Source organism: Pseudophryne corroboree, chromosome 5 (genome assembly GCF_028390025.1).
Source record: "Pseudophryne corroboree isolate aPseCor3 chromosome 5, aPseCor3.hap2, whole genome shotgun sequence".
NCBI classification, from domain to species: domain Eukaryota; kingdom Metazoa; phylum Chordata; class Amphibia; order Anura; family Myobatrachidae; genus Pseudophryne; species Pseudophryne corroboree.
In genome coordinates, this window is record NC_086448.1 from 115,436,165 (window position 1) to 115,455,751 (window position 19,587).

The window sequence follows — 19,587 nt, forward strand, 5'->3', positions numbered from 1 at the left end:
GACCAGCAAGCAGGAGAGACCCGTGTCATACCAGTAGTCAGGAGAGACCCATGTCAGACCAGCAGGCAGGAGAGACCCGTGTCAGACCAGCAAGCAGGAGAGACCCGTGTTATACCAGCGGTCAGGAGAGATCCGTGTCAGACTAGTAGGTAGAGATAGACCACTGTCAGAGCAACAGGCAGGAGAGAACCATGTCAGAGCAGCAGGCAGGAGAGACCAGAGTCTGACCAGGAGGCAGGAGAGACCAGAGTCAGACTAGCAGGCAGGGAGACCAGTGTCAGACTAGCAGGCAGGAGAAACTAGTGTCAGACCAGCAGGCAGGAAGACCAGTGTCAGAGCAGCAGGCAGGGGAGACAAGTGTCACACTAGCAGGCAGGGAGACCAGTGTCAGACAGGAGAGACTAGTGGCAGACCAGTAGGCAGGCGAGACCAGAGTCAGACTAGCAAGCAGGAGAAAGCAGTGTCAGATTAGCAAGCAGGAGAGATCAGTGTCTGAGTAGCAGGTAGGGAAGATCAGTATCACACTAGCAGGCAGGAGAGACCAGTGTCAGATTAGCAGACAGGAGAGACTAGTGTCAGACTAGCAAGCAATGTAGATTAGTGTCAGATCAGCAGGCAGGAGAGCTCCAGTCACAAAATGATTAAAGTAAATTGCCTTAAAAAATAAGCAAACGTCTGATATTCATCAGTGTAAACAGAATATAGTAGTGGAAACAGTAATTTTGGTTAAGGTCGTTGGGCTTCTACCTACAGCTGACTTTAATTTATTTGTTTGTTATGCCTCCCGAAACTTCTACAGAATATCTCACTTTTCTGGCTTATTGCTGTACATTTAGCTATCTCTGTATGAGCCATAGGTAACTGCAGCCCCTCTTCTGTCCAGCCAAAGCATTCTACTTACCTTCATGTATAATCAAAAGAATCCACCGAGATGTCAAACAAATCCCTGTGAGTGAAGTGGACACCTGTCCCACCCACTGGGTTCCTCTCTGCAGACACATTGTCATCATTATTATCTGGACTTGCACGATCATGCATGTAAATTGGATTACCTGCCCACCACACTCCCATGAAACGTATGGTCGCCGCCCAGTTACAACCCAGAGATGCCTATTTCACAGAAAGTGTGGCCCATCAACCAATAGATGTATCTGTGAGTTAATGTATGTCTGATCTAGCGTATGCGCATCACATGGACATCCGTAAGAAACAGGGCCGGATTAAGGTCTGTGCCACTCTGTGGGGGCCCGTGGGCAACAAATTTGTGGGGCCCCCACACACTGTCCTCACAACTGCAAAAAAACATTGGAGTAGGAGTACAGCATTTACCTGTCTCCTCTCCGTCCTCCTCGGCAGCTGAGACGTTCCATTACAGCTGCGGCCACCGAGGAGCTTCACTCACTACAGTGTGAAGTCTCGCGAGATAATGTCAAATCTCGCAAGACTTCACACTGCAGTGAGTGAAGCTCCTCGGCGGCAGCAGCTGTAATGAAACGTCCCAGCTGCCGAGGAGGACGGAGAAGAGACAGGTAAATGCTGTACTCCTACTCCGATTTTTTTTTGCAGTTGTGAGGACAGTGTGTGGGGGCCCCGGGACGACCGCCCCTTCCGCCCCGCCGTTAATCCGGCTCTGATAAGAAATGTCCACTTTCCCACTTGTCTCTGACTCAGATCCGCCCCTATATCTTTGGCAGAATTGAATATTATCATTACCCTGGGATAGGACATACAGCTGCGAACTGGATACAGAAGTGCCCCATGCAGAAAGCAGACAGAGCTGTGTCATAACCCAGGGCAACAGAAGAAAACACTTCTGACGTATGATCTAAAGATGACTGCAGGCTACAGAAGAAGCCATGGAGATGGAGCAGTGTATGTAGTAAAAGTCGCAGGATGACATACACAAGCTGACCCTCCTCCTGGGCTTCAAGCACACACACACTGCTGACATCATTCTTAGCAGCACTTGAATTTGTTATACAGATACTGCGCTGCTCAACTACCTATAGAATACATAGCAGTCCATGTTTAAGGCTATCCTTTGTTAAGCACAGTAGCTTAATTAGAACATCCATCAGTTTGATGTAACCATCTGTGCTCAAACATGTATATTATTAAATCCTGGACTTATAGAGTCAGAACTGGCAAGATTTCAGGCGGGCCTGGGAGCTGGGGTGCATGGCTACTAGGAGGAGATGCATCTATGTACCAATAGTGCACACTGCGCAAATGTAGGAAGTATGTAAGCGTCTGCTCGTAGCTTCATGTCTGCGCACACACATATTTTACCTGTTTGCAAATAATAAAAAAAATGCTTCTTTTCGATTCGTTCCTATTGCTGCATAAGCCTTTAAACATAGAATGTGACGGCAAATAAGAACCACTTGGCCAATCTAGTCTGCCCCTTTTTTACCATATTTTTACCTCAAACCTTATTTGATCCTTATTTCTTTGCAAGGATATCCTTATGTCTATCCCATGCATGCTTAAATTGCTCTACTGTCTTAGCCTCTACCACCTCTGACGGGAGGCTATTCCACTTATCCACTACCCTTTCTGTGAAGTAATTTTTCCCCAAAATTCCCCTGAACCTCCCCCCCTCCAGTCTCAGTGCATGTCCTCGTGTTCTAATACTTATCTTCGTTTGGAGAATGCTTCCCTCCTGGACTTTGTTAAAATGATTGATATATTTGAAAGTTTCTATCATGTCCCCCCTTTCCCTTCTCTGCTCCAAACTATACATATTGAGATTTCTTAGTCTTTCTGGGTATGTTTTGTGATGTAGGCCATGCATCATTTTAGTTGCCCTTCTTTGTACAGTCTCTAATGTATTAATATCCTTCTGCAGATATGGCCTCCAGAATTAAACACAGTATTCTAGATGAGTCCGTACCAATGACCTATACAGTGGCATTATTACTTCTTTCTTTCTGCTGCTGATTCCTCTCCCAATGCAGCCAAGCATCTGACTAGCCTTCCTCATTGCTTTGTTACATTGCTTACCTGCCTTTAAGTCACCTGAAATAGTGACTCCTAGATCCCTTTCCTCCTCAGTAGTTTCCAGTATAGTGCCAATAATACTATATTTAGCCTTTGATTTTTTGAGACCCAAGTGTATGATTTTGCATTTTGTGAATTAAACTGTAATTTGCAAATGCATTAAAGGGAAAGTATGCCTTTTTGTAGATGACACAAAGGTATGCAACAGGGTAGACACACCAGGAGGGGTAAAACAAATGATTGAGGCTCTAGGTAGACTAGAGGAATGGTCAAGAGCATGGCAATTACAGTTTAATCTACATGACGTTACCAACTGTCATGTTACTGGGGACCAACGAGTATGATTTTGAATTCATGTCCAATGTTCATTCATAAAGCCTCAAGGACACCACCTGTTCCAGCCACAATATGCAGTGCCTGTACTGTCTGTGACTGATGTGCCCTAGAGACTCCATACAACCAGTCTCAGGCATGTACAGATAATCTTTCCTGGACAAACCATCTCTCTACGGTGCTGCTTTTACTATAGTTATATTGTGCAGATATGCAGATACCAGTGGCGTAAGTTCGTCACAGTTGCCCGGAGGCAAGATAAATATTGGTGCCCCCCTATTTCCTATATGAAGATACAGTAAATATATGTATGTATGCATGTGCGCGTGCGTGCGTGTGTATCTATCTATATATATATATATATATATATATATATATAAAATGTGTGTGTGTGTGTGTGTGTGTGTGTGTGTGTGTGTGTGTGTGTGTGTGTGTGTGTGTGTGTGTGTATGGCATGTTCTGAAAAAAATTTATATACTGTATTTATACATTTAATTGTCTTTTATTATAAATCACACATTTCTTAGCAGTCATACCCAGGATTAGAATCCATGACCTGTTACACTAACAGCAGACACTTTACAGATTAGGATTCTGCCCCCATGAGAAGAGAAGCGGTACTGACCAAGCCCTGTGCATGTCATGACATACTGTAATTACTCACCTTTGCTTTAGAATGTCAAACTTCTTTTCCCAGGTTTTATTAATCCTTTCAAGCTCCCTCTGTAACCTATAATGTAGAAAGTGTCAGACAGGAACCTGAAGCTCTGACAACACTGTGTATAAAACAGCTACTTGTTACCTCTCTATGGTCTTTGCATCCTCTTCTTTCACACTTAGGAGGTTCTTAATCTGTGTGAGCAGCTTTTCCTTGTCTGCATGTATATTCTGTTACAATGAGAAAATATAGTCGGAATGTTATGTAACACAATGTAAGGGATATTGGGCCCAATTCAGTAAGAATTGCAGATTCTGCTAATTAGCATTATTTGCAATCCTTTTCCTAGCATGCTGGGGGCCGCCCATCGCATAGCAAGGCCGTCCAGCGTGCTGACCGCCGCCTCACCCCCCCTTAATGAAGCAGAAATTGCGATCGCCTCGCAATTTCTGCTTCATCGTAGAAATTAGTGAAGCCTCCTGCCCACAGGAAGCCCGCCGCGATCGAGAATGTGACGTCATGCAGCCACCGTGTTCACGCCCGATACGCCCCCGTTTGGCTGCATCCGTTCCCTGCAACACTCCGTCTCCTCCCTCGAAATGGAGCGTTGCCCCCCCAACCCCCCCCGCCCGCCTCTGCCTGACTGACAGGCAGAGGTGATCGCATTTTCTGCGGACGCATGCGCAAGACGGATGATGCGCATGCGCCCACATCTTTTTCTCAATAATTCCACACTGCGATCCAAACTGAATTAGACCCATTGTACTGCCATATTTATTACAGACAAGGGTAAAAGTAAATTGCCAGGGCAATGCCAATTAGGAAGGTGAGCCTAGATGTGGGAAAATACTACAAGTGCGATAAAAAATAGTGGGTGTGGCTATTGTAAAAGCTGGTGTGGCTTGGGTAAAAGTGAGGCTGGAGGACTGCACAATAACAGTTCACAGTTTAAACAACAAGTTACAACAGGAATTGGGAATTGGTCACGGTCTCATATCCCAGGGACATGGATGGCTTAGGTCTCAGGAAAGAATTCCTCTTCTCCCCCTAATTTCATTCATTAGCCCTGTGGGCCAAACAAGTGACAAGGGTTGGGCCATAGCCTGATTATAGGTATTTTACCAATTATATTTTGTCCTGTTGATTTAAACCACTGATGTCTCTTTCATTTTTCATAATTTGGCCACTAAAGCCTATTGCTACATTTAATTTTGCACCACCTGTGGAGGCAGCTTGCATTCATTATATAAATGGAATATTAAACAACGTATAAAATGTAATCCCTCACTCTGCTTTGTGTGTAAGTAATACCCCTTTTAGACCGCTATAGCTGGGTAGCGCCTGGGATTTGTACACGGGTCCTTCCCAGGTGCAAAACGTCTGAGACCCCTTTCAGACTGGCAGCTTATTGCCGGGTTGGTGGCGTCACAGCCGATGCATGCATCTTCAAGTACCTCCTCTTCCTATGGTGTGAACGGGTGCTGGGTCACATCGACCTGACTTACCTATTCACACTACACCGCGAGCCATGTTGAAAACGTGTTATTTAACCATACTCGCTACCCGTGTTAAAATACCGGGTTATTTCAATTTGCCCCTTTCAGACTGCGCCACAACCCAGGTTGCTGCGTGTTCACGTGCAATAACCCGGGTTATTGTTGGCAGTCTGTAAGGGGTATTACATATTAGGGGCACTGTATAACTCTAAAGAGAGATTTCACAAACCTTCTAAAGATGACAAGAGGAGGTGTTGCGCACAGCAACCAATCAGATTCTAGCTATCCTTTAATAGAATGTACTAGATAAATGATAGCTAGAATCTGATAGTTGCTTGGGGAAACATTTTCACTTATCCTCTTTAAAAGGTTAGCGATATCTCCCCCTAGGTCCATATAGCAACAAGAATGTATTAAAATTCTTTACTATATCAAAATGTAAGACAAAACATGTAAAAGCACCGTCATTCACTGTGTGCAGCCATGCTGCAGGCTGAATTTATGAATATGTAGCACGTCAATTCAAGAGGAGTCTGTGCCTCGTAAACATTGGTCATGACTTGTGAATAGTATTAATCACAGTTTTGTGTTTTCACTGGATGTACTGTACTCTCAGAAATAATAGATGCCCCCACTGCACACCCACGTTCTGTGAGCGTCTATGTAATCTCTGGCACACCTAGGGGGCTACTTGAAAGACTTAATCCAGTAAATAACTACTCACATCTACTTCAAGTTTAGGTGACTTGGATTTTTCTTTCATTTCCTTCAGCTGTTCTGCTTGAAGGGTCAATTGTTGTTTTTGTTTCTCAATCTCTCCCATGAGATTTTGTTCATGTTCTCGTTGGACTTGTGATTGCTGGGAAGAATAATAAAAATAAAAATAAATATGTATTTAAACTTTTCTATGTACATATGAATTTTGAATGTAGGTGAAATGCATTATGCAAGATTAATATAACCACATATGGAGAACTATAATGATGGGTCACTTTCCAATAAATGACACACTTATATGTGTTTTGAGAGGTTGGGGGGGGGGGGGGGGGTCACATATACTTTACTTTAGAACTACATATCCCAGCATGCCCTGCTATAGTTTAAAAAAAAAATAAAAAATCTGGGCAATACATGCTGGTGTGTGGTTCCACTGTAGCTGGAGTGCCACAGGTTGCCTACACTGCTTTAGAACATAAGTACTCCACTTAACTATAAATCTCATAAATTACAGTTTATGAAACACAGATGAAATCTCAACATCTACATGATTAGAATGTAGTCAACAGGTCCCTGTTGAGGTAGTGATCTAGTGATGACTTACCTGAAACAGGGGCTCCAGCAGTGTATTCTAGTGACGTCCTAATGGCTTCCGGAAGTAAGTCTGACTTACCCTAATCTCGGCTCCAGTAGCCTAACCCTAAACCTCTGCTCCCATTGTCTATCCCTTACCCTAAATAACAGCTCCTGGATCTGCAGATCCCCTCATGCCGTAACAGTAGGCAATCTTCATGCTTAGGAGGCCATTTTCTAACTCCCTGAGCTTCTCATTCATCCAAATGACAGACAATAGTGAGTTACATTGGGCACTTCACCGTAGCTACCTAATTCTATCATCAACTACACATTTTGTTTGGTTTTATTACACTTTAATAATATATAGACATCTGTATAAGAATATAAATAATTGTACTCTGCACATAGAGGTATCAAGGACCAGAGTAATAACAAAAGAAAATTCCTCATTAAACATAGCTATGAAATCAGAATTATGTTTTGCATCATTTTATAGGAAAAACATAAATCATTTTTCTGCTTTCTAATTCATAGGTCAGTAAAACACTTTTCAAAAAGGATACCGAATCTGCTCTGCTAATGCACCACTTTCTTCTGTGCAAATTCCATATGAAGTAAGAATGGATGTTCTGTGCCTCACATGGTAATGATCTCTGTATCACACTTTCCTTCATACCCATTTGCAAGTTTAAAAAAACTAACCAAAGTGCTGTGCCACATATGTACTTGCAAAAAAGCAAAAACAGTGAAAAAGAATATGTATAAATAAATAAATAAATATATATATAATAATAATAATAAATAAATAGTGACTGGATTTACGTAAATTAAATTTAAAAAATATATATAAGAAAAGCAGCTGGATCAGCACTCACAGTAACTAAAGCAAAGATTCCTGCGTGCCTTTGTAGAAATATGCAACTACCAAGTAATCCCAGAGAGACAGACACACGACACTTGATAGTATATACTGTACCGATCAGGCAAAGAAACGGCACTTCTGCGCATGTGTATGGGGCGCAATGTGCACGTGCAACGTACTTTCACAACAGCCGATGCAGTTTCACACAAGGTCTAGCGACGCTTTTCAGTCGCACTGCTGGCCACAGAGTGATTGACAGGAAGTGGGTGTTTCTGGGAAGTAACTGACCGTTTTTGGGGAGTGTGTGGAAAAACGAAGGTGTGTCAGATACAAACGCATGCGTGCCTGGGGTAACGCAGGCGTGGCTGGCCGAACACAGGGCATGTTCATGACGTCAAAACAGGAACTAAATAGTCTGTAGTGATCGCAAGCTAGGAGTAGGTCTGGAGCTACTCTGAAGCTGCACAAAATTATTTTGTAGCCGCTCTGCGATCATTTTCGTTCGCACTTCTGCTAAGCTAAGATACACTCCCAGAGGGCGGCGGCCTAGCGTTTGCACGGCTGCTAAAAGCAGCTAGCGAGCGAACAACTCGGAATGAGGGCCTTAGACATTTATCTTTGGTGAAGCTGTCATAGTGATACCTTGTTCCTCTATAGTCCAAACTGTCACTTTCTGGTCAGCTGCTGACACTTTAAACTTAAGAGACACTTACCTATATGGTCACCTGGGCACTAACAGAGCACATTTTAATTTGAACCTTCAGGAAACTATATATATATATATATATATATATATATATATATCAGGGACGTGCTTTAGTGGCAAAAAAGAACAGTTTGCCAAAGACAACAGGGTGAATATAGGGGGTAATTCTGAGTTGATCGCAGCAGCATGTTTGTTAGCAATTGGGCAAAACCATGTGCACTGCAGGGGGGGCAGATATAACATTTGCAGAGAGAGTTAGATTTAGGTGGGTTATTTAGTTTCTGTGCAGGGTAAATACTGCCTGCTTTATTTTTACACTGCAATTTAGATTTCAGTTTGAATACACCCCACCCATATCTAACTTATCTAACTCTCTCTGCACATGTTATATCTGTCCCCCCCTGCAGTGCACATGGTTTTGCCCAACTGCTAAAAAATTTGCTGCTGCGATCAACTCAGAATTACCCCCATAATACGGTGTGAGGATAAGGAAGTGACAGATTTAGTGACAGTTCTCCAGTTTTTTTAGGCGGCAATCATTTACATGGCAAAACCAGGTTGATTTTGCAATGTAAATGATTGCCACTTTAGAAAAAAATAATCAGGAGAACTCCCACAAAATGTCTCACTTCCTGATTTTCACACCCTATTACATTCTCCCCAATATCCGCAGCACCTAGGGTGGCGAATTAAAGGGAGGGGTATGTGACAAACAGGGTAGTTTGTCCGAGTCCCTTATGAGAGAGACTAATGCTTTCAGTGGGAGTCTGCAGAATCAAGGTAAAGACAGGGTGAATTCGTCACACATCCCTGCACACACAGCTCAGCGCCACAGGTAGATCACATGGGTTTAGCTAGTGAGTGCTGGGGAGGAGGTATAAGTTATGTTCTTGTGTTTGGGTCAAGTGTCTATTATTCAGTGACAGGGTGGAAGGGAATACTTTACTGGTGTGATGCTGGAACAGATGCCAATGCTGTCTGTGTTATCCTGACAATCCTGAAAATAGTACAGCAAGCTGGTTCAGCAAGACGTGTGCACAGTGCAGACATTTAATTATCATTTTGGTTTGCCACAATATATTATATATATATATATATATCAGTGTATAAACCTTAAATCGACTTATTTCCAAAATGATTCCATACCTTGTATACTTTCCTCTATGTAATCTAAACCAGTGGTCGGCATCAGGCAGTCCTACAAGCCTTCACACTTACAGCTCCTAGCTCCGTTCTAGGGACTGTTGTCATAGGTGTCTCTTTCAATGATTAAATGTATTCATTTAACTAACTACTGCGATTAAGAGTAATGTGCGTCTCTTCTGAAGGTTGGAGGGCCGAATGCAGGCCCGAGGTATACCAGGTTGCTTATCACTGATATAAACAGATAAATACAGTTGTATGAGTGGGCAGAATACTGGTGAATTATCTTGTGCAATGTGAGATTGTTTTGTTGTTGCCGTACAGAGCCCCAGAATGTTTTTTCATTTGTACTGACCTTATATATTGTATTTATTAACAGCTATGTATATAGTGCACACATATTCTGCAGCACTTCACAGAGAATATCTGTCCATTCAAAGCAATCCCTGACCCAGCGGAGCTTACAATCTATACTCCCTACACACACATACAGACCAGTATATTTTTATATTGTGGGAGAAAACCCGGAGTACCTGGAAACCCACGCAAGCTTGGGGAGAATATACAAACTCCACATAGGTAGGGCCATCGTGGGACCTCACTGCTGTGAGGCAGTAATGCTAACCACTACGCCAACCATGACAATTAATAAATCTAGGAATCTCTTTAACAGCACAAACAAACCAACAACTTTCTTTATGTTAAAACTAAACCCTTCCAAATTTTGCTGGGATCTTAAAGATGTCATTATGTGTCTTCCATGTACTTGTGCCCAAACATGTAGGGGGGAATGTAATAGGGTGCGAGAATCAGAAAGTGAGAGATATTGGGAGAGTTCTCCTTTTTTTTTTAAGTGGCAATCATTTACATGGCAAAATCAACCTGGTCTTGCCATGTAAATGATCGCCACTTTAAAAAAACCTGTAATTTAATTTATTTATTTTTTATCTGAATCTTATGTGATGGATCTGCACAAAACAGTCTAAGTTGGTGAAGTGAAATGTGAAAAATGTATATAAAAAATAATTTTTAAAAATAAAAATCAGAAAATTGGCATGTGCATATGTATTCACCCCCTTTGCTATGAAGCCCCCGTTAAAAGTTCTGGTGCAACTAATTACCTTCCAAAGTCACATAATTAGTGAAATGAAGTCCACCTGTGTGCAATCTAAGTGTCACATGATCTGTCAGTATAAACACACCTTTTCTGAAAGGCCCCAGAGGCTGCAACACCACTAAGCAAGAGGCATCACACTATGAAGACCAAGGAGCTCTCCAAACAAGTCAGGGACAAAGTTGTTGAGAAGTACAAGTCAGGGTTGGGTTATAAAAAAATATCCAACTCTTTGCTGATTCCCCGGAGCACCATCAAATCCATCATCTTCAAATGGAAAGAACATGGTACCACAACAATCCTGCCAAGAGGGGGCCAGCCACCAAAACTCACAGACCAAGCAAGGAGGGCATTAATCAGAGAAGCAGCACAGAGACCAAAGGTAACCCTGAAGGAGCTGCAGCGTTTCATAGCAGAGACTGTTGTATCTGCGCATAGGACCACAAGAATAAGCCATAAACTCCATAGAGCTGGGTCAAATGGAAGAGTGGCCAGAAAAAAAGCCATTACTTAGTGTTAAAAATAAGAAGGCACGTTATGAGTTTGCCAAAAGGCATGTTGACGACTCGCCAAATGTATGGAGGAAGGTGCTCTTGTCAGATGAGACTAAAATGTAACTTTTCGGGCACCAAGGAAAATGCTATGTCTGGCGCAAACCCAACACATCCCATCACCCCAAGAACACCATACCCACAGTGAAACATGGTGGTGGCAGCATCATGCTGTGGGGATGTTTTTCAGCAGCAGGGAATGGGAAACTGTTTCGAGTCAAGGGAAAGATGGATGGTACTAAATACAGGGATATTCTTGAGCAAAACCGGTTTCAGTCTGCCTGTGATTTGAGACTGAGACGGAGGTTCACCTTCCAGCCGGACAATGACCCGAAGCATACTGCTAAAGCAACATTCGGATGGTTTAAGGGGAAACTTTTAAATGTGTTGGAATGGCCTAGTCAAAGCCCAGATCTCAATTCAATTGAGAATCTGGGGTCAGACTTGAAGATTGTTGTCCACAAGCAGAAACCATCCAACATGAAGGAGCTGGAGCAGTTTGCCTTGAGGAATGGGCAAAAATCCCAGTGTCAAGATGTGGCAAGTTCATAGAGACTTATCCAAAGCTACTTGCAGCTGTAATCGCTGCAAAAGGTGGCTCTGCAAAGTACTGACTTTAGGGGGGTGAATAATTATGCACGCTGACATTTTCTGTTATTTTGCCCTATTTGTTGTTTTCTTCACAATAAAAAAAAAACATCTTCAAAGTAGGCATGTTCTGTGAATGAAATGAAGGCAAACCTTCAATCCATTTTAATTACAGGTTGTGAGGCAACAAAACAAGAAAAATGCAAAGGGGGTGAATATTTTAGCAAGGCACTGCACAACATCGCCCCCCCCCCCCCCCCCATAGCGTTTCATTTATATCACAGGAGACTGCCAAGCAAATTTCAAATTGTATGCACCAGGTTTTGCCACTTTTAGTAAATATCCCTGAAATGGAAATTGTAAGGAATCCATCCCCATGGCTAATTACCCGCAGCCGCCAATTCAATCAGCGGGGCTTACACCGCACATTAAACTATAGAGGGGTCTTTTCCTCGCGGCCTCAGGAGCTGCAAGGAAAAGTCAACGAGAAAAGGCATGGTCTGTGAGTTTATCGTGCAAGGAAACCCATACATTCTCCCATTATATTCCTCTGGCTATATTCATTTTAAAACATAACACTTTGGGAAGTCAGTTCAAGAGATAACGCCAATCTAGATGCAAAACTCCTGTGGCAGAGATCTCTTTGTAATTTAGTACAAAACCATTTATTCTCATCTCTGCAACAAAAATAAAATAAAGACTTTCTTATGTCACTGGAGCTTAGCTATTTATTTGTAAACGAAGTACAGGAATAGCTGAAAGTAGAAGATGAGATTTTAATCCTCTACTGAACACCATCACTTTGTTGCATATTTGTTGCCAATACAATGTATATCTTAGATGGAAAACAAGGAGATGCATAAAACCCCCCCTGCACTGTGGGATAATCCCATACTGAAGGGCCAGAAAATATAAGGATTGATCTTTGTGTTACCGTCCTTATAGCATCTTGCTCTCTCACGCCTTGCAATTGTCTATGACTTTATTTATGCTCTTGGTGACTTCTTCTCTGTCCATCTGCCAGCATTGAAATGGTTGCTCTTTAAGAGCACTTTGCTCTGTTTTCAAGCATCCCATTTGGAAGCATTTCCACTTTTCACACCCTAAGCTCCTGTGAATGACCAAGTTGCAGATGCATAAAGGTATAACATGGAAACAAAAATGAAAGAATTGCACAATAAATGGACACATGTAACAATAGCACATAGGGACACTTTAACACATGGACAAAACTGGGCTTTGAATAGGGTAGGACAGGAAGGCAGACCCAATATTAGTCAAAGGGGTTTGGATTATGGAAAACACCGGAGCGGCTATCTAAGCCAGACAGTACTCTGAGACAATTATATTTTCAGCAACCTGCAGTTGCGATGTTGGCTGCGCACAACTCGGTAGCCCAACATATTCATGTGCACCACTATGGGCTATGAAGGCAAATGTAAAATGTTGACGAGTACAAGAGGTACCTGTGTTTTAACCGTCTTCATGCTGCTCCGACAGCACTTTACGGACATTGGAAATAACTGAATCCACACACTAAGATGAGATACCCCCTTTTAAATATAGGAGTTTCCTTTGTCGTGTGTTTTCCATATATGACATAATACTAGACATAATCCTGGGGCAACACAGTTAATAGAGCAGCATTTAAATTGTTTTACTTTTAAATTGCTGTTGTTCCGAGGTCTTGGATACTGTCTGCTCTGTCGACTTGCATTTACTAACAGACAGAGAGGGGCGGGGGTGCAAATCCCCACCCCTAAATATGTCTGTGACCCCTCCCCCTTTCCAGCACCTGATACATAATTATCTCCAGGAATGACCGAGCAACTACCATTGTTTGTCGACTTGCATTTACTGCAAGGAAAAGCATTGTACCATAGAGCATTCTCCATTGACTCCGCCTCTTCACCCCAACTGCAAATTCAGGTAACCACTGCGTTAAGGTGTATACACACGGTGAGACCTTTGCTTTCGATTTTGACTATATAGTCAAAAATGCAAGGAAAGTTAGCCACCTTGCGATCCCGATTCGATCTCGATGTGCACTCCCGCGGGGTCGGTATCACACGGCTAGATAGACTGTGCAGGCAGGTCAATCTTGACTATCTAGTGTACTACCTAGTATAAAGTATATTCAAAATAGTCAGTTAGCCAAAATCATACATTGGCCCTCATTCCGAGTTGATCGCTTGCTAGCTACTTTTTGCAGCCGTGCAAACGCATAGTCGCCGCCCACAGGGGAGTGTAATTTCACTTTGCAAGAGTGCGAACGCCTGTGCAGCCGAGCGGCTACAAACACATTTTGTACAGAACAAGACCAGCCCTGTAGTTACTTATTCTGTGCGATGTTTGCTGCGACGAAGGTCCCGGAATTGACGTCAGATACCCGCCCTGGACACGCTTGCATTTTTCAAAACACTCCCAGAAAATGGTCAGTTGACACCCATAAATGCCCTCGTCCTGTCAATCTCCTTGCGTCCGGCTGTGCGAATAGAACCGTCGCTAGAAGCAGTGCAAAACAACGATGCTCTTTGTACCTGTATGACACGCGTGCGCATTGCGGCTCATACGCATGCGTAGTTTTGCTGTTTTTTTAAATGATCGCTACGCAGCGAACATCGACAGCTAGCGATCAACTCGGAATGAGGGCCATAGTCAAAATCGAAAGTACAGATAGTCAAAATCAGAGCTTCAGGGCTCTGGAGGAGTTGAAGGGATAAAGCATAGTCAAAATCGGGCATAGACAATATCTCACTGTATGCAGAGGCGGATTGGCCATAGGGCTTACAGGGAAGATTCCCGGTGGGCCGACGTACCCGTGGGGCCTGTTTTGTTTGAGGACTTGTGGTCCTGTTTATAGACATAATGAATAAGATGCAAAATAATTTGCATATATGAAAATTACTTTGCCACTTAGCCTGTGATTACAGATGATCTAGTGTATGCTCTGTCTGCCTGCTTGGCTGACATATAAGATTGAGTGAATAGTGATTGGGATACGGTTGGTGTAATAAGCAAGAAAATATATCTTTCTAAAGAATTATATAGTTTCCTAAATTCTAAAGGTGTATCATATAATGTGCTCATAACATTTAATTTTATTTCCTTTTAACTTCCCCCTTGATGCCGGACATGCCCACTATCTGGAAAGTCTTGGGGGGAGGGTGCTGCTGCCATGGCCCATGGCTAGACCATACACCTCTGGTGCTGCCCATGTGGGGCCACTAGTACAAATTTTTCCAGGGCCGCTTTTTGTTCCCAATCCACCCCTGACCGTATGTATGCACCTTTACTGGTATTTTCCCACTGCCAGTGCGTAAATTGCTTAAAAACAGCCCTAGTTATATCGGTAGTTGATTTCTAATGAGAAAATATGAGATGGAAAGAAAACACACTAACAAGTAATTACAATGAACCTAAACAGCAATAAATGATGATTGTGACCGAGTTGTTCAGAAGCCGCACAAATGAGATCAATGTAAACGGTGCACAGGCTGGAAAGTGTTTCCGAAGCTAAGCCCCTCTTGACCTGCTAACTGGTCTCATGTTTATGTAAACAGATTTGTTTTGTTTAATAAGCTTCTCTTCCCTTTTTATATATAAAGGACCTGTACTAATCTACGCCACATTACGACTTCTATTGCTACTGAATAAACAAAACCATGTTTCGCTGTAACACAAAAATGCTATTATTGCCCACACATTAAGCCTCGGAGCTGTGTGCAAATAGGCTGCGCTAAAAAATAAATATAAACCTTTGCAATAGCCTCTGAATTAGATGCAGGTGTCCAGGGCTTTTTATGTGTTTATAACACATCCAATCACTGCCACAATTCAAACAAAGAACAAAATGTGTGTTAGCATTGGGCAAGGAGGTTCAGTGGTTAATGTAATGGTTTCTTTAGAATTATTATTTATTTTATGTATCTAACCAGGAACAGGAATATTGTAAAACAAATCCGGTTTCAAGTGCTCTATTTAAATACACAGACGGGTAAGAGACAGCTGAGATAGGAGCCAAAATGAAGAACGTTGCTATATGCACTAAAAATAAGGAAGGTTGGAAAATATAAATATATACGGCTTACACTTACTAGGCAAAATAAGTAATGCAACGTCGGCCTCAAACAAAAATCAGTTCAAGGTCTATGAACACTAAAATTAGATTTCCAAATTTTATGTGTCTAATAGAAAATAATCAAATCTTATAACTTGGCAAAAATTTGACTGCAGCTTCTCAGGTTACAAAGAAATGAGTGATGAGTCTAGAGTGGACAGTTTTCAGCTCAATTCAATTGTCTCGCTAAATGATTGGAAAAATATATATGGGTATAAACACCCTGAAGGGTGTAAATAATTTATAAAATATTGTAGTATAACAGCTTAAAAATATGATAAAAACAGTCTAAATACTCACAGACATCTAAAATGATAAAATCGCCTAAACACCTATTTTGACACTGTAATTAGCAGCTAGATCCGAATAAAATCAAATAAACCCAAACATTTAAATGTATATGCTGGGCTAGCTCCAAAGCCCGGGGAAAAAAATAAATAAAAAAATCAAAATACAACATTACAAAGATCCTCTACATCTAATAGTGGAGTCACTAGGGGGGTGCAGACAGCATCGAGTGACACCATACAAGGGGGTGACCTCAAAATAGCAGAGCTGCTCTGCTATTTTGGTGTCACCCTCTCGTATAGTTTCACCAAGCATTGATGATGGATGATGCGAGTATGTGCATATCATCCTTACTGTGTTGAGAGAGGCTGGGAGCTGCCCAGTAGCTCCCAGAGCACTGTGCAAACCCCCAGCATGACGAGAACAAGGGTGTGACGTGTGGTCATGCCCCCAAAATGTCATACACCGAGGTGTGGCATCGCAAACTCTAGGCCGTGGACACTTACATGCACTCCAGCCCCAGTGACGCCGCTGCCCAGATTGATAACAATATTAAATAATAATTGTAACACAGGTGTTGGGTGTATTTTGCGCAAAAACTACAGGTGCAAAATGCACCCAAAAATTGGACGCAGTTTGTGCAGCTTGCAGAGGTGGAAGCCTGTCGCTAGGACATTTGCCTTGACAGTTAGTAGTAAAGTTACAGTACCCAAATTGATTATAATACAGTACTAATGAATTGATATATACATAACACAGTTTGGCACTTATGTAATACCCTGTGAGATGCAATCTCTGGCAAGATTCCAGTGAGTCTGCCAGTTCTTTAAATAAGCAATAATTTAAAATGCAAATCCAGATTTGCACCTGCAAGTTATAATCCTGGCAGGCGCATGTGTGTCTTTGTTGTGGTATAAGTTTGCTGTTACCAGGGTTGTACTAACCCACAAGTTGTACTGACCCACCTCCTCCTCTAGGGATCAGGTTCCAGACTGTGCACTTGAATTATAAGGTACATATGTTACCTTCTACTGCACAGGACTATGGTGTATTTCCTACAGTGCATTGCTGGTAATCTGGTACATTGCATGCACTATCAGTATTTAATATATATAGTTATCAAGGGGCCCAGCCCATGCACAGGGGATGTCCTAAAGCAGTTCCTCATGGGAAGGGATGCACTGTAGCAGGCACAAGAACCCGACATCCAAAGGAAGCATCCTGGGAGGCGGAAGTATCAAAGGTATAGAACCTAATGAACATATTCACGGAGGAACACGTAGCCGCCTTGCACAATTGTTCAGCGGACGCGCCACGGCGGGCCGCCCAAGAAGGTCCAACAGACCGAGTAGAATGGGCTTTGATAGCAGCAGGAGCTGGGAGTCCAGCCTGCGCACAGGCTTGTGCAATCACGATTCTAATCCGTCTGGCCAAGGTTTGCTTATTCGCTGGCCAGCCACGTTTGTGAAAACCAAAATGTACAAAACAGGGTATCTGACCTCCTGATAGAGGCAGTCCTCTCCACGTAGATACAGAGAGCCTGTACCACATCGAAAGACCATTCTTTGGTAGACAAACCAGAAGAGATAAAAGCCGGAACCACAATCTCTTGGTTAAGATGGAAAGAAGATACCACTTTATGCAGATAACCGCGGCGAGTTCGAAGAACTGCCTGGTCACGGTGAAAAATAAAAAAGGGAGGACGACAAGACAAAGCGCCTAAGTCCGACACCCTCCTAGTGGAGGCAATAGCCAGCAGAAACACGACCTTAAGTGTAAGGCATTTAAGGTCCACAGACTCAAGAGGTTCAAATGGAGACTCTTGTAGGGCATTTAAGACAACAGACAGAACTCATGGAGCCACAGGAGGGACATAGGAAGGCTGAATCCGTAAAACACCCTGAGTGAAAGTATGAACATCAGGAATAGATGCAATTTTTCTCTGAAACCACACCGACAAGGCAGATATATGAACCTTGAGGGAGGACAGACGAAGGCCTAAATCTAGGCCTTGTTGCAGAAAAGCCAAAAGCCTGGAAGTTCTGAACGAATAGGCATCATAATTCTGAGCAGCACACCATGTGAAGTAAGAGTTCCAGACACTGTAATAAATCCATGCAGAAGCTGGTTTGCGAGCCTTCAACATAGTTTGAATAACCGTCTCAGAGAATCCTTTGTCCCTCTGGAGTGAAGCTTCTAGAGCCACGCCGTCAAAGCCAGTCTGGCCAGGTCCGGACAGACACAAGGGCCCTGAACGAGGAGTTCTGGGCGTTGAGGAAGTAGAAGAGGACGCTCTATCGATAGACCTTGCAGGTCTGAGAACCAATGCCGTCTAGGCCACGCTGGAGCGGCTAGAAGTAATATTCCTCTTTCTTGCTTGAACTTCCATAGCACCCTGGGCAGGAGTGACACTGAAGGGAACACGTATGGCAGCCGAAAGTTCCATGGAATTGCCAGTGCGTCCACGAATGCTGCTTGAGGATCCCTTGTCCTTGATCTGAAGACCAGAACCTTGTGATTGTGTCGAGACGCCATTAGGTCTACATCTGGTAGGCCCCACTTGTCCACTAGGAGTTGAAAGACTTCTGGATGAAGACTCCACTCTCCGGCGTGAACGTCCTGATGACTGAGGAAATCCGCTTTCCCGTTGAGGACTCCGGGAATGAACGCTGCTGATATTGCTAGTAGATGGCGTTCCGCCCAACGGAGGATTTTTGATACTTACAGCATTGCCATGTGGCTTCTAGGGTCACCTTGATGATGTATGTACGCAACTGTGGTGGCGTTGCCTGATTGTACTTGAACAGGCCTGTTCTGTACCAGAGGCAGGGCAAGCATCAGCGCGTTGAACACTGCCCGCAATTCCAGAATGTTTATCGGGAGGAGAGATTCCTCCCTGGTTCACCGACCCTGGAGAGAGTGTTGCTTCAACACCGCGCCCCACCCTCGCAGACTGGCGTCCGTTGTCAGGAGGACCCAGCTGGAGATCCAGCTCAGTGACGAACATTTGAGACCTGATCCGATGAGGCATGCCGTCCCACTTGGAAAGGATAAATCTCTGCAGAGGGCGGGAATGAAACTGAGCGTACTCTACAATGTCGAAAGCTGACACCATGAGGCCTAGTACTTGCATCACCGAGTGTATCGACACTCTTGGGCGAGAGAGGAAGTGTCTGATCCTGTCATTAAGTTTCAGGACTTTCTCTGGAGACAGAAACAATATTTGGCTGTGTGTGTCCAGCAGTGACCCCAGGTGCACCATGCTTCGAGGACTTTTTCCAGTTGATGAGCCACCCGTGGGCTTGAAGGAATTGGACCGTCAGTTCCAGATAATTGAGGAGAACATCTTTGGAGTTCGCCAGGATCAGCAAGTCGTCTAGATACGTCAGGATTCTGATTCCCTGATGGCGGAGAAGGGCAGTCATCACGGCCATG

The 19,587-nt window shown here is 43.3% G+C and overlaps 1 protein-coding gene across 1 annotated transcript in view; it reads right to left on the reverse strand.

Moving 5' to 3' along the window:
• Positions 1-19,587, reverse strand: part of C5H10orf67 (chromosome 5 C10orf67 homolog) — a 283,761-nt gene that overhangs the window by 87,975 nt on the left and 176,199 nt on the right. Inside the window, exons 10-12 of the mRNA XM_063921592.1 lie at positions 6,212-6,346; positions 4,136-4,221; positions 3,998-4,063 (exon numbers count right to left, since the gene is read on the reverse strand). Coding sequence (XP_063777662.1) covers positions 3,998-4,063; positions 4,136-4,221; positions 6,212-6,346 — 287 coding nt within the window. The remainder of the gene's footprint in view (positions 1-3,997; positions 4,064-4,135; positions 4,222-6,211; positions 6,347-19,587) is intronic.